The following is a 13,010-nucleotide window of genomic DNA, read 5'->3' on the forward strand; positions in this document are numbered from 1 at the left end:
TTGGCTGACCACCTAACGGGAACATCTGCTCCTGCACTTCAGAGCCCTAAGTCAAGAAAAATGAGTTGGGCACAGTAGGCCTTGACCCTCTATGGGCTGTCGCACCACTGAGTTTAGTTTATAAGCAACCATGGCATTACGAAATGTATGAAAATTAAAAGAGTGAAATGGGCAGGCAATCTAACAGGGTCACTGGATGAATGTACTTTGAAAAGAATTTTACGGCCTGGCCATCGTGGAATTGACCAAGGAGAAAACTGAAACTTGGATTGTCTGATTTTGTAAATAAGGTACTAACTGTTAAAACAGGTAGAACAGGATAGAAAAGAATCCTCAAGAAGGTCTGGACCCTCTACAGCTGGTTGTGTCAACGATGATGATGATGATAGTTCAAAAAGTCTTTTTAAAAATAAATGATCATAAAACAATACATTTTCATTTAGCACTTGAAGAATTAAAATAACTGTTCATTTCTGGCAATCGAAAACTTAAACAGTCGTGCAAAATAAAGTAGGGTACTGGAAGATTATAAATTGAGAATTTTGAATCAAAACTCATTCTTTTCTTTAAATTTATGTTACTTATCAATATTGTTGGGTTTTACTGCTCCATGACTTATTCAGTTCAATGTGAACTCAATTAAAAAACTATCAGCTCACATTGATTTACTCTTGAAAGTTGTTTCAATCCTTTCACACTGCCACCTCATTGTAGGAAAATTTGTTTGAAAATCAGATTTTTTAAAAAAAATGTTTCATTTTTATAGAAATCTACTTTGATTCATACCACAGGAATAAATTTGGTAAAAAATCTGAAAATGGAAATCTAAAATGTTATTTGCAGAAACTGCTTTTTCAATAATTAAAATTTAGTAATGCCTGAAATTTAAATGAGAAAAAAGTGTGTGGGAAGCATTTATCCACAGAATGTTATCAACGTTTTAATAAAATATTGGTGCGAGATTTTAATTATTTATTTAAATCGTGTGAATATGAATCTCAATGCGGGATTTTTAAATCATGTGAATCTCGACATTTAATTAAAAAGTCACGTGAATATGAATCTCAGTGTTGGATTTTTAACATTGCATGAATCCGAATTTCGATGTTTGATTTTAGAGTCTCTTGAATAGGAATTTCGATGTTTCATTTTAAAATTACGAGAATACGAATTCCGATATATAATGTTTAAGTAATTTGAACATGAATTGTTGTAGCACCTATTAAATCGCATGAATATGAAATGCTCTATTAGACATAAAATTATAAAAAAAAACTAAATAAGATGAGCGATATTAAATCTTATAAATCGGAATGTGTAATTTTAAATCAAGTTTGCATGAGTAGGTTAAAGCGTAAATACCAATGTTTTTTTTTTCCTGGAGAATTTGAAAAGACAAACGTTTTAAAAAGGCAGATTATTTGTTTCTTTTTAGTAATAGTAAAAATTTTCTGCGATGGATGGTGGCACATTTTCCGGAATGGCGTTTGTGCTTTCATGTATATTATGTGGGTCTGACTATATAACTAAATTCAAAAATTTCAGAAAAATGTATTCATTTGCCCTAGATACCAATTTTAACCTAGTGACTGGTGCTGTATAATTATTTCTGGTCCTAGTGCCAATAAACTCCAACCCACCATGTGAAGTTAATTTTAATTTTTTGTATATTTAACTATTATAACTTTGCAGGAATAAGTTAAATAACTAATCAACACTCACCATATGTAGTTTTGGGGCTTTATATATATATATTGTAATAATTCAAAATCTCAATTTTCACTAATTGTTTTAAAAACTAAATGAGTTGAAGTTTGAAATTCTGTGTCATTAATATACTGTTTCGGGAATGCTTTACTCTTTATTATTATTATCAAAAAATAATTAATGATTTACTTTTTATTATTATCATGTAATAATTAATGATAGCTTTACAAAATACATTATAATATTTATTGATAACTTACATTTTTCTCTTTTTCAGACTATGTGCCCAGTATGTTTAGATCGTTTAAAGAACATGATTTTCTTATGTGGTCATGGAACTTGCCAAATGTGCGGAGACAGAATGTCAGAGTGCCCCATCTGCCGTAAAGCTGTTGAAAAACGAATTTTACTATATTAAAACATTCATTTGAATCATAATGTAAAAAATTAAGACACTATTAAAAAATTAAAAACATTTTATAGGTTCTCTTCTAGAATCCAATTTACAAGAGCTGTCATAGAAACTATTTATTCGATACTTATTTTGATAATTGGGTTTATTTTTTTTAATACTTTAAGAGATTTTCTTTTAAATAACATGCATAAGAAATTGCACAAATCTCCTGTAACTTTTTTATGTGTTGTATACTACTGTACAGTGAAATGAATTAACCAAGCTTGTATTTCTATTTGTTAATTTAGATAATGTAGTTTTTATTTGGTACTTTCTCATGAAAATGGCATTAATATATCCATCATCTACTATGTACATGATTTAGAAAAAGTACAGTTGCTTGTGGTCCTTTTCTCTGCAGTTATAATTATATCAATCAGATACTCGCAGCATGTGATGGAGATAATTAATGTTATTGTTGTGGAAGTGAAGTGCCTTTTATTTATCTGTTATAAAGCACTTTTTTTTATTGTTCAAGCATTGCTTGTTTTATTTTTCTCTTTTATTGTGATATTTATTATATTCATATATATTTGTTCATTTCATTGCATTTCATGTGAATACAAAAATTCGTAGAAAATCTATGCTATGTACGCAAATATATTATATTTTGTTTATAATAACTAGACTTAACGATATATTTGTTTCTTATTTGTATTTTAACTATGTTTCAATCGTGTATAGTAAAGCAACATTTATATACATCATTCGAAAGATCCACTGTAAAGTTGTAAATGTAAATAAATCGAAAGAAAAAACTTTTATAATGAGTTAGTAATGATTTAAAATATTTGTACCTGCATTAAAATAAATGGATGTAAATCAACACTGAGCATTCTAAAATAAATTTTGTATGGTGCATCGATTATAAAAGTAAATCATGTTCAGTTATCATTTTAGATGTGTTTCTCATTTAAGAACTATATATATGTTTCTCTTTTAAGGACTATACTGAACTAACTTTTTGGAATTTTAAAAGTTATGTTGGATATTTTAAATAGCTGTTATAGGATTGTAAAAAATTTCCTGTTAATGTTCTGTAAAAACGTGATTTTTCTCATAACTCTGTTAAAGTGTCCTTTGAACACCTCCATTTATAAATTTATGTACAAATCTGATAATAGAACTAACAGAGTAAACCTGAAGTGCCACGATAATAAATCCAAATTTGTTTGTGACTTTGCAGTCAAACAGAGTTTATGATTGTATAAATTCAACTTAATCTAACATGCATACATCAATATACAAATATAAGTTTCTTATACATAAAAAATTTTTTAAGTTGAATTTTATAAAATGATATTTGAAAAGTAGAATAAATTCCTGTAAAGTTGAGCATCTCATCAAATAACATAAAAAAATTTTTACTTTTGGTTCTTTGTGGCATTTTCTTGATTCATCCTTTTAGTTTTATTAGAAACAAGTCTAGAGATGTTTTTAAAAAAAAAGTCTCAGCAATTTTAAGCCTTTTGTTTATTTGCTTTTTAAAAATAAAAAGAAAGTTAAGAGGAATAATCTGCAGATACTGTGATAGTCTGCAGCACCCGCTGCCACTCATGCGGATTTTTATGCTACCAGGTGTATGAATATTTACAGAATAGTACTTGAATATTCTATAATTAATTTTGTAAATGATGCTTTACTCTACTCTAATTTTTGTCATCCAATAATTCAAATAACATTTTCAAAGGTAATAAAATTGTAAATTCATATATAGCATTTCTTTAAGTTACTTATTTTTTTGTTTGTAAATATTGAAAAGAGGAAAAAAATTAATCCTTACGCTCTATTTTTTCTTGTGTAAAAAAACAAAAGTTACAAAAGCAAACTAAGCTTTAGAAAAAAGTTTTGGTTTAGAACATAACTCGAATAAAATTGCATGAAAGGTTTATTTTATATTGCGGAAATATTCTTAACTAGGAGTTTTATGGGAATAAAATAATACTTAAAACTTATGGAAGTTGAAACAATAAAAAATGTTTTCAATAGAAACCCCTACTATAAATTTACTCTTCAGAGAGTTTACATTTTTCAGATAAATGTCTACTACGTCTTGTGTAAACCAAGTGATCTGATCCTCTTTTATTTTGTTTGTTTTCTTCCTCTCCCTTTTGATTTTTTATATTATCACTTGAGTTTGGTATAGTATAGTTGCTTTTTGCTCTTTGTGCCATGAAACTGTGCATTTAATCAGATCATTTGTGAATCAGCAATTTAAAGAAGAAAAAACTTATACTATTTTGTAACAAAAAAAAAAGAATAATCATTTAGTTTTTAGTTATCAGCTGTCTCTTACAACAAACTGGGGCCTACAAACATCATGGAAATAAAAAGTAAGAAATTGTGTTTTCAAAAGGAGGAATTAAAGAAAATTATCATATCTAAATTGTTTTTAGCATTACTTAGCGATTTTAATCGCTTTTGTTATGTAGGTTTACAAATTATAAAATGAAAAAAAAATAGCAAATGTTAACAAATAACAATTTATAAATATTTGGTATTTTTCTTGCAATTGTTTAATTTTGAATAAAATTGAAGGGTTGAGAAAGTAACTTTTCTTTGTGTCTTGTCATTTTTCTGGAAGAAATAATGTGGAAAAAAGATTTTTGAAGTAAATTTGGTTAGTAATTGGCAAGATAGAAATATTTCTTTATTTTTCTGTTGATATTTCTGTTTTTACTAAAGTTTCACAGCTTTGTTCAATATGTATGCATTTTGGCATATAAAAATGTTCCTATATGATACGAAAAACTTTTTAATTTAAGGTTGTAAAAAGGTTTTAAATGAAAAGTCTGAAACATTATGACTATTATGTTTGTAGATTTTTTACGCTTTTTGGTTAAACTTGGTTTATTACCAGCCCTGATTTTAAGGTATCCTGGATTTATGGGAGAAAATTCTTTATAAATCATTAATTTAATATTATAAAACCTGTGCAAAACTCTGTTATAAATTTTACTTGGATTTAACTATGAATTTTTTTACAAGCTTCTGTAAAATTATTTTGTTGAAGTTTCAGATGAAAGTATTCTGCTCTTCATGAAAATTTCTTTTCACAGCATGTTAAGATATCTGACTGGGTTCAACTTAATTTTTTTTAATACAGAATTTATTGAAATTTAAATTTATTTTAGGTAAGCAGAGATCCTAAAATTATAAATCTAAATAGAACTTAAAAAGAAAAAAAAATTATTTTTTAAAATGAGATAAAAACTATACAAATGTGAGCACAAAAACTATAATTTTTTATGTTACACTAACAGCTCTACAACAAATTATAATGCGTGTATATAAAAATAACTCTTTTCGTCAATCAATAACCGATTTTTGAACTAAAATCTTTAAAAAATTTCTAATATACAATGAAATAGAACTAGTTATATTGTTCAATATTGAATTTTTATAGAAATTCTAACGTAAAATACGATAAAAATAATAAATTCACACTTAGACCTTAACTTTTAGTTCAAAACATATCTATCATTACATAAAATCTGTGCATACAAAGTTTCAAAGAATTCTATATTCAACCTCTTTTTGCAACGTTTATTGGCATCAAGAAATGTTCTCAAAAATCAATGTTTTTCTGACAATGCATTTAAAGTATGTAATTGCCAAAAAACAATAAAAATAAGGCAAAACATTTTATATGGCTAAAATGTTTAGAAATCATAACTCATTTTCAATTTATAGAGATTTAAATATTGATATAAAAGTTCAAATATAGACAATAATCAAAATCGCTGGTTTTCACCCAGTCTGATACCTTAAAAGAAAGTTTTAGTCCAAAATGTTCGAAGTTGTATGTATCTTGTCATGAATCAGAAGAAAATAGTTGAATAAGAAGAAATTGTGGATGATGACTCATCGAAGATATTACTACATACACACCATTTATAAATTATACCTTTTGTTGCTATTGTTTAAGCATTATATTCCTAAAAAAAAAAGTTTATGAATCATAAGTCTGCACTATTCAATGCAGTGATGCATCAGTCCGAACGGACCATCCAGAAAGACTTTGTCTCAATCCCTATGTTCTTGTTTTGCATTAGTTTGACTGTGTTACTAAAATTATAAAATACCGTGCATTTTGTGGAAAGCAATTTTAATATTTTGAAAACTTTTCTTTCTCTCAAAATTTATTGCTATTAAAATTTTGAAAGCTTGTTGTGAATAAGCTTATTATATTCAGAATGAACATGAAACTTACATTTATAATATGCTACAAAAAAATGATTTTCCCACATTAAGAAATTTGTATGTGAGTAGGAAAATTCCTTACAATTTTACCCATAGCTCTAAATCTTGGAGGGATAAATCAATGAAATTTATAGTACTTGATAAATAATGTCATTTACCTTAATAAGCTCTGATTTCAAAGCAAGTCTACCAATTAAACATTGTATTTAATTTATATAAAAACATTTTTGAAATATTTAAAGGTTCTTGACCTTAAAAGTTGATCTATTAATAATATCCAAAATTCGAAGCGAGTCATGTGTAATATTCACCTAGTACAAAATTTAAACGTCCTATTTCTTTTTTCGGTCTTGGTAGTTACCTTTGTAAATTTGATGCAAGAGTAAATAAAGCTTTAATAAAATATTGATTAAAAGCAATGTCTTAAAGTGTTTAGCATGAAAATAACAGAATAAGGAAAACTTGATCTAACTTTGGGTTATCTTATGTAATAAAAGTCCTAAAATTGTTCTCGTGTCATGCGTCTTTTCATAATATCCATATGAAAAATAAGTTTTCATAAATATTTTTCCTTTATTCTATAGACAGAAATTAGAGAGAGAAAAAAAAAAAAAATCTTATTTATTTTATGTCTGCAAGTTAATGGAGAACATTCTGCTTTTATGTTAGAAGCTTATTTTTCAAACTGTTGGCCTTAGTTTAACTAAAGCCTATATTGTTAACTAAAGAGTTTAACTAGTTCTACTAAAGTGAATTAGTCTCTCTTTAGTTGAAAATATTTATAACTGCTTGATTTATAGTGCGAACTGAAACCACCAAGATTTGTTTCAATAAAAAATTTTGAGATATTTTACTTAAACACAAATACTTATCCCCAATTATTTATAAGTCCTTTAAGCAAAATAGATTATTTTCTTTTTTTAATATTTTTTATCTAGTCATAGTTTACAAAGTAATATAAGTATGCTTACTATAAGCTTCTGTAGGTGTCATGTTCTTTTCTGAAAATATCTAGATTCTCTTTATAAGGTAATAGTTTTTGCTTGCTTGTTAGAGTACATTCATGAAACCTGTTAATACACCTATTTCACTTTTTCTAATTTGTCTGTAACTTTATATAGTAATAAGTGAAAGTTGTATGAATTTTTTTAAAGTATGTATGTTTGTGACTCTGAGTTGGGGCATCCACATGTTTATAACATTGTTGAGAGATACTTTTCTTTTTCTACTTTGAGAGTATGTATGTGTAACATTTATATGGACCTGCGTCTATGAATAAAGATGTTGACATTTGTTGTAGTGGCTGGCTTGAATTTTTAACGTTTTGCGTTGATCTATTTAAGTTTTATTTACAAAGTAATAAATCTGAAATAAAAGAATGTATTTTTATTTTTCTCATATGAAAAATAACATGCAGTAAAACCTCTCGAGCGAGACCACTCTCTGCTCCACACTAAAATGGACGTGGATCGTTTTTCGGGGTTGCCTCCATTGACTTCAAAATGTTACCGAAGGTACATGATTTTTTGCAAACTATTTTAATTTTAGTTAGTATCATTTCCTTGGTGCAGAAATGCCGTTTGTGCTGGCGTCATGAAAACCTGATCAATGAATAAAATTTAGAGTCAATAAAAATGATCGTTACTGATGTAATTATGAGTAAAAACAAATTTACCTATTATGAATGATAGAACTATTTTAAATAAATGAACAATTATGTTTTTTGAAGTTTGCACTTAATTTTATGTCATAAAAATTAGCTAGCTTTAAAAAATGAGAAAAGGTTTGCTTGTTTTTGAGATATTTAGCTTTTTCTAAAATAACTTATTTTTTCTAATTTAAATGACTCTAAAAATGAATCATTGACAGCATCGTCTTTATTGCACTCTGACTGCAACATGAGGTTGTAGATGTCTGTCAGAGATAATCAAAAAGAGCTCTCTAAATAAGAACCTCACACAAATATTTGTATTCACGGTTTTTTAATCGTACCAATTATAAGCGGTTTCAAAACAGTAGAAGTAAAAAACGAAGGTTCTTTACCATAAACTTTACAATAAGACGGATAGACAAACTGCAGCTGGTTTGTAATTTCAAAAGGAAAATTCTAAAAGTGTAAAAGTATTACAAAGAAAATAACTAACTTATACAATAAGTGAAAGAACAAATAAGCATATTAATATACTGCAAAAGAAAAATGAATAAATAAAAAATTCCAGAATATTCAATGAATTTTTAAATATTAATATAGATTTTGCTCCGATTACTAGAAAAATCACCCTCAACCATTTTCTCGTAATTTTATAACTACTTCAGAAAATAGCTATAGATCATCGTGCAGAGGAATATTTGAGTAATGGTAATCTTGCCAAGACGTGAGGTCACTTACTACATCACCATTATTTAAGTGTTTTAATGGCTTAATATCTCATTATTTGACAACGTACAAATAAATAAATTGAGTTTTTACTTTTTCCGAGGGTTGAAAAAAAGTAAATAACAAAAAAATAACATTTTGGTTACTTGATTAAAAACTTTATTCTCGCTTCAAAAAATTACAACTTCAAAATAATAGTAGACAAGTTTCTTCAGTGCTTTGCTTTCTTTACTAAAAATAATAAATATAAAAAAACAATAGCAAAAGAAAATGTTTTTTTAAATAAATAAATTTTAAAAATCAGAAAATAAGTAATGAGAATCGTATCAGTACTTTCATTATGTTTAATAAAAGGAGACATTTTTTAAAAATAAAAATACTTTTTCTCTCTAAAAATAACAAAAAATATTTTGCAACTGAAAGACATGTAAAGATGTGTAATTGTACATCATGTGCTAAGAAAGATTCATTAAATAAAAGATGTTACATGTAATTTTAATTAAAAGCTGCTATTGAAGTTTTTTTTTTTATAAAAAAATATTACCTACAACTCAGGATTCTAATGTTGAGAGAATAAAACACAATTTATATTTTGGCTAAGCATTAGTAGTTTTAAATAAAGTTACTGTTATCCAGTACCAAGGTTACAACTGCTACTAAGATGTATTTATAAGAATGTATTTTAATCCACAACTTTTCAATACTGGAGCTTATTTTACATGCTTTAAATATGCATAAAAACAGAAAAATACAATGAAAACTGCATTATAAAATATTTTGAAAAGAAAAAAAACTTTTCAGTTTCATTAAATTGTGTTTAGTCTAATGACACTTCTACGAAATTTTTTACTTATAATGGAAGCAAGAAGACATTTTATCCTCAGTGGGCAAATGGTGTCCTCAGTGTGCAAATACAAACACCAAAGTCAGTCTTTTGCAGAGAAAAACTATTACACATATATTATAAGAATGACACACACACAAGAAAGTAGTACAGGAAAAAATGGCTTCCAAACAGTGTGAACATGAATGTGATGAGTTAGATAATCCTTCCTTGAAAAAGTCTTATTACATGAAAAAGATCTCTCTCCAGTATGAACACAAATGTGGTTATTTGGAAGAACTAGTGAAAAACTCTTATAACATATACTACAAGAATTAAGATTTATACTCCAGTATGGACATGACTGTGTTTAGTCAGTTGTCTCAATGAAAACTCTCTGTCAGTCTCTATGAAAAACTCTTTTTTAATATACCGCAAGAATAAGGTTTCTCACCAGTATGAACAGAGCTATGTTCAATCAAATAAAGTTTAGTTGAAAATATCTTATTACATTTACTACAAGAATAAGGCTTCTAATCAGTATGAACATGACTATGTCTAGTCAGTTGACGTCTCTGTGAAAAATTCTTATTACGTACACTACAAGAATAAGGTTTCTCACCAGTATGAACACGACTATGTAGAGTCAGTAGACTTCTTTGTGGAAAGCTCACCTGTATGAACATGACTATGTCGAGTCAGTAGACTTCCTTTAGAAAAACTCTTATTACATACACTGCAAGAATAAGGCTTCTCACCAGTATGAACACGACAGTGTTCAATCAGTTGATCTCTTCGTGAAAAACTCTTATTACATTTACTACAAGAATAAGGTTTCTCACCAGTATGAAGGCGACTATGTTGAGTCAAATGACCTTTAATTGAAAATCTCTTTCTACATACACTACAAGAATAAGGTTTCTCACCAGTATGAACACGACTATGTTCAGTCAAATTAGATCTAGTTGAAAATCTCTTATTACATATACTACAAGAATAAGGCTTCTCACCAGTATGAACACGACTGTGTCCAGTCAAGTGACCTCTTTGTTTAAAACTCTTATTACATATACTACAAGAATAAGGTTTCTCACCAGTATGAACACGATTGTGTTCAGTCAGAGAACTTTTTTGTGTAAAACTCTTATTACATACACTACAAGAATAAGGCTTCTCACCAGTATGAACATGAATGTGTTCAATCAGAGCACTTTTTTGCGTAAAACTCTTATTACATAAACTGCAAGTATAAGGTTTCTCTCCAGTATGAACACGACTGTGTTCAGTCAGAGAACTTTTTTGAGTAAAACTCTTATTACATACACTACAAGAAAAAGGCCTATCACCAGTATGAACACGACAGTGTTCAATCAGATGATCTCTTCGTGAAAAACTCTTATTACATTTACTACAAGAATAAGGTTTCTCACTAGTATGAACACGACTACGTTGAGTCAAACAAGATGTAGTTGAAAATCTCTTACTACAAGAATAAGGCTTCTCACCAGTATGAACGCGAATGTGTTCAGTCAGAGTACTTTTTTGTGTAAAACTCTTATTACATAGACTACAAGAATAAGGTTTCTCTCCAGTATGAGCACGACTGTGTTCAGTCAGAGTTCTTTTTTGAGTAAAACTCTTATTACATACACTACAAGAATACGGTTTCTCACCAGTATGAACACGACTGTGCTCAGTCAGAGTACTTTTTCGTGTAAAACTCTTATTACATACACTACAAGAATAAAGTTTCTCACCAGTATGAACATGACTATGTTGAGTCAAACAAGATCTAGTTGAAAATCTCCTATTACATATACTACAAGAATAAGGTTTCTCACCAGTATGAACACGACTGTGTTCAGTCAGAGTACTTTTTTTTGTAAAACTCTTATTACATACACTACAAGAATAAGGCTTCTCACCAGTATGAACTCGAATGTGTTGAGTCAGAGTACTTTTTTGTGTAAAACTCTTATTACATACACTACAAGAATAAGGCTTCTCACCCATATGAACAAGATTGTGTTTAGTTATAAGATCTCTTTGTGAAAAACTCTTATTACATATATACTACAAAAATAAGATTTTTCATCAGTATGAATTTTGCAGTGTGTCTTGAGACTACTTCTTTTTGAAAAATCTAGTTACATATATTACAAGAATAAGGTTATCTTGCAGGGGGAAAAAAAACACTTTCACAGTACATGATTACTTTTCGGAGAAAAACTTCGTTTGCTCATACTGCACAAACAAAGTTTCTTAACAATGTTAAGACAAATGTCATTTATCTTAAGAAAAATTCTAATTACATGAAATGCAAGAAACACGATTCTTGCTTATATGATCCACCAGTATTGGTCTCTTTGTCAGCTTTAAAAATTAAATCACTGCACTACCAGAATATTGTTGTATAACACGTATTGCAAGAATCATAAGGGTAGATAAATTGTATGTACTTGAGTAAGATCACTTGAATAACAATCATAAATAGCAAGAAATGATCCCCAACTTTTTTTATTCAAAATGAATTTTTTTCTTTTATATTTGAAACAAATAGCTATAATAAGATAATGGAAAAAAAAGGGATATTTCCGTATCGTGATCTGTGACGCCAACAAGATTCGCCAAGGCGCGATTCAACGCAGGCGATCCAGGGAGCACATCAAAGAACAGTCGGCGGGAAGGGGCGGAGCTTCACTAGAGAGGCTGAACAAGAGTCGTCTTTGCTCAAGCGTCATATATCACGTGACTCTTAACATTACACTTTACGTTTACAATGGATTAAACTTATTTCATTATTTATTTATTTATTTTTCCTAGTAATATTTTCTTTTTAAATCGCTCTTATAAATAATACATTTAATAATTATATTCAAATAAATTTTTAAATTATTTACGAAAAATATTTTAATAATAATCAAATTAAAGATTAATTATAAATAGTTTAATGATGTTCCATTAAATTTTTCAATTTTTTAAAAACAAAAAAATAATAAAATTATATATATATATATATATATATTTCACAGGTTTCACTGTATTTATATCCATTTCAAATTGCATTAACTGTACATGGATGAAGACGTTAAAAGGTTGAGTTTTTTTCTTCTTTTAGTTGCATCAATTTCAAAAATAATCATTAAAACCAATATTTAAATAATTGTTGTCACACTGTAAAAAAACTCGGTAAATGTTTAACCAATACTGTACTAAGTTTCTAATTGCACCATAATTTGGTTAAAGGAAAATTTGTTTTATTTAGGTTGCATCATAAATTGGTAAATATGATCGAGAAATACGTTCATGGCGCAATCGATTGCCCCAAACTTTCGTGCTATGAGAGGCACAAGCTTTAATTGTGACCGATAACTTATTTTTTTAACTGTTGACTGATAGGCGATTTTGTTATCGAAGCTTGCTATCATCTCATGCAAGTTGTCTCT

At 28.1% G+C, this 13,010-nt stretch overlaps 2 protein-coding genes across 2 annotated transcripts in view; one reads left to right on the plus strand and one right to left on the minus strand.

Annotated features, from left to right (window-relative positions):
* LOC107455996 (mind bomb 1) overlaps positions 1 to 7,663 on the plus strand; it is a 48,730-nt gene extending 41,067 nt beyond the window's left edge. The window contains exon 21 of the mRNA XM_071179268.1: positions 1,985 to 7,663. Coding sequence (XP_071035369.1) covers positions 1,985 to 2,125 — 141 coding nt within the window. The 3' untranslated portion in view covers positions 2,126 to 7,663. The remainder of the gene's footprint in view (positions 1 to 1,984) is intronic.
* A 1,214-nt stretch (positions 7,664 to 8,877) lies between these two features.
* Positions 8,878 to 12,277, minus strand: LOC107452550 (zinc finger protein 271). The gene has a single exon (XM_016069042.3). It carries the CDS (start codon positions 11,575 to 11,577, stop codon positions 10,201 to 10,203), a length of 1,377 nt encoding a protein of 458 aa, XP_015924528.2. The 5' UTR covers positions 11,578 to 12,277; the 3' UTR covers positions 8,878 to 10,200.
* Between the last annotated feature and the right edge of the window lie 733 nt (positions 12,278 to 13,010).

Source organism: Parasteatoda tepidariorum, chromosome 3 (genome assembly GCF_043381705.1).
Source record: "Parasteatoda tepidariorum isolate YZ-2023 chromosome 3, CAS_Ptep_4.0, whole genome shotgun sequence".
NCBI lineage: Eukaryota > Metazoa > Arthropoda > Arachnida > Araneae > Theridiidae > Parasteatoda > Parasteatoda tepidariorum.

Coding starts and splice junctions, on each gene's coding strand:
- LOC107452550 (XM_016069042.3), bottom strand. CDS start 11,577: ATGGGTGAGAAGCCTTATTCTTGTAGTGTATGTAATAAGAGTTTTACA.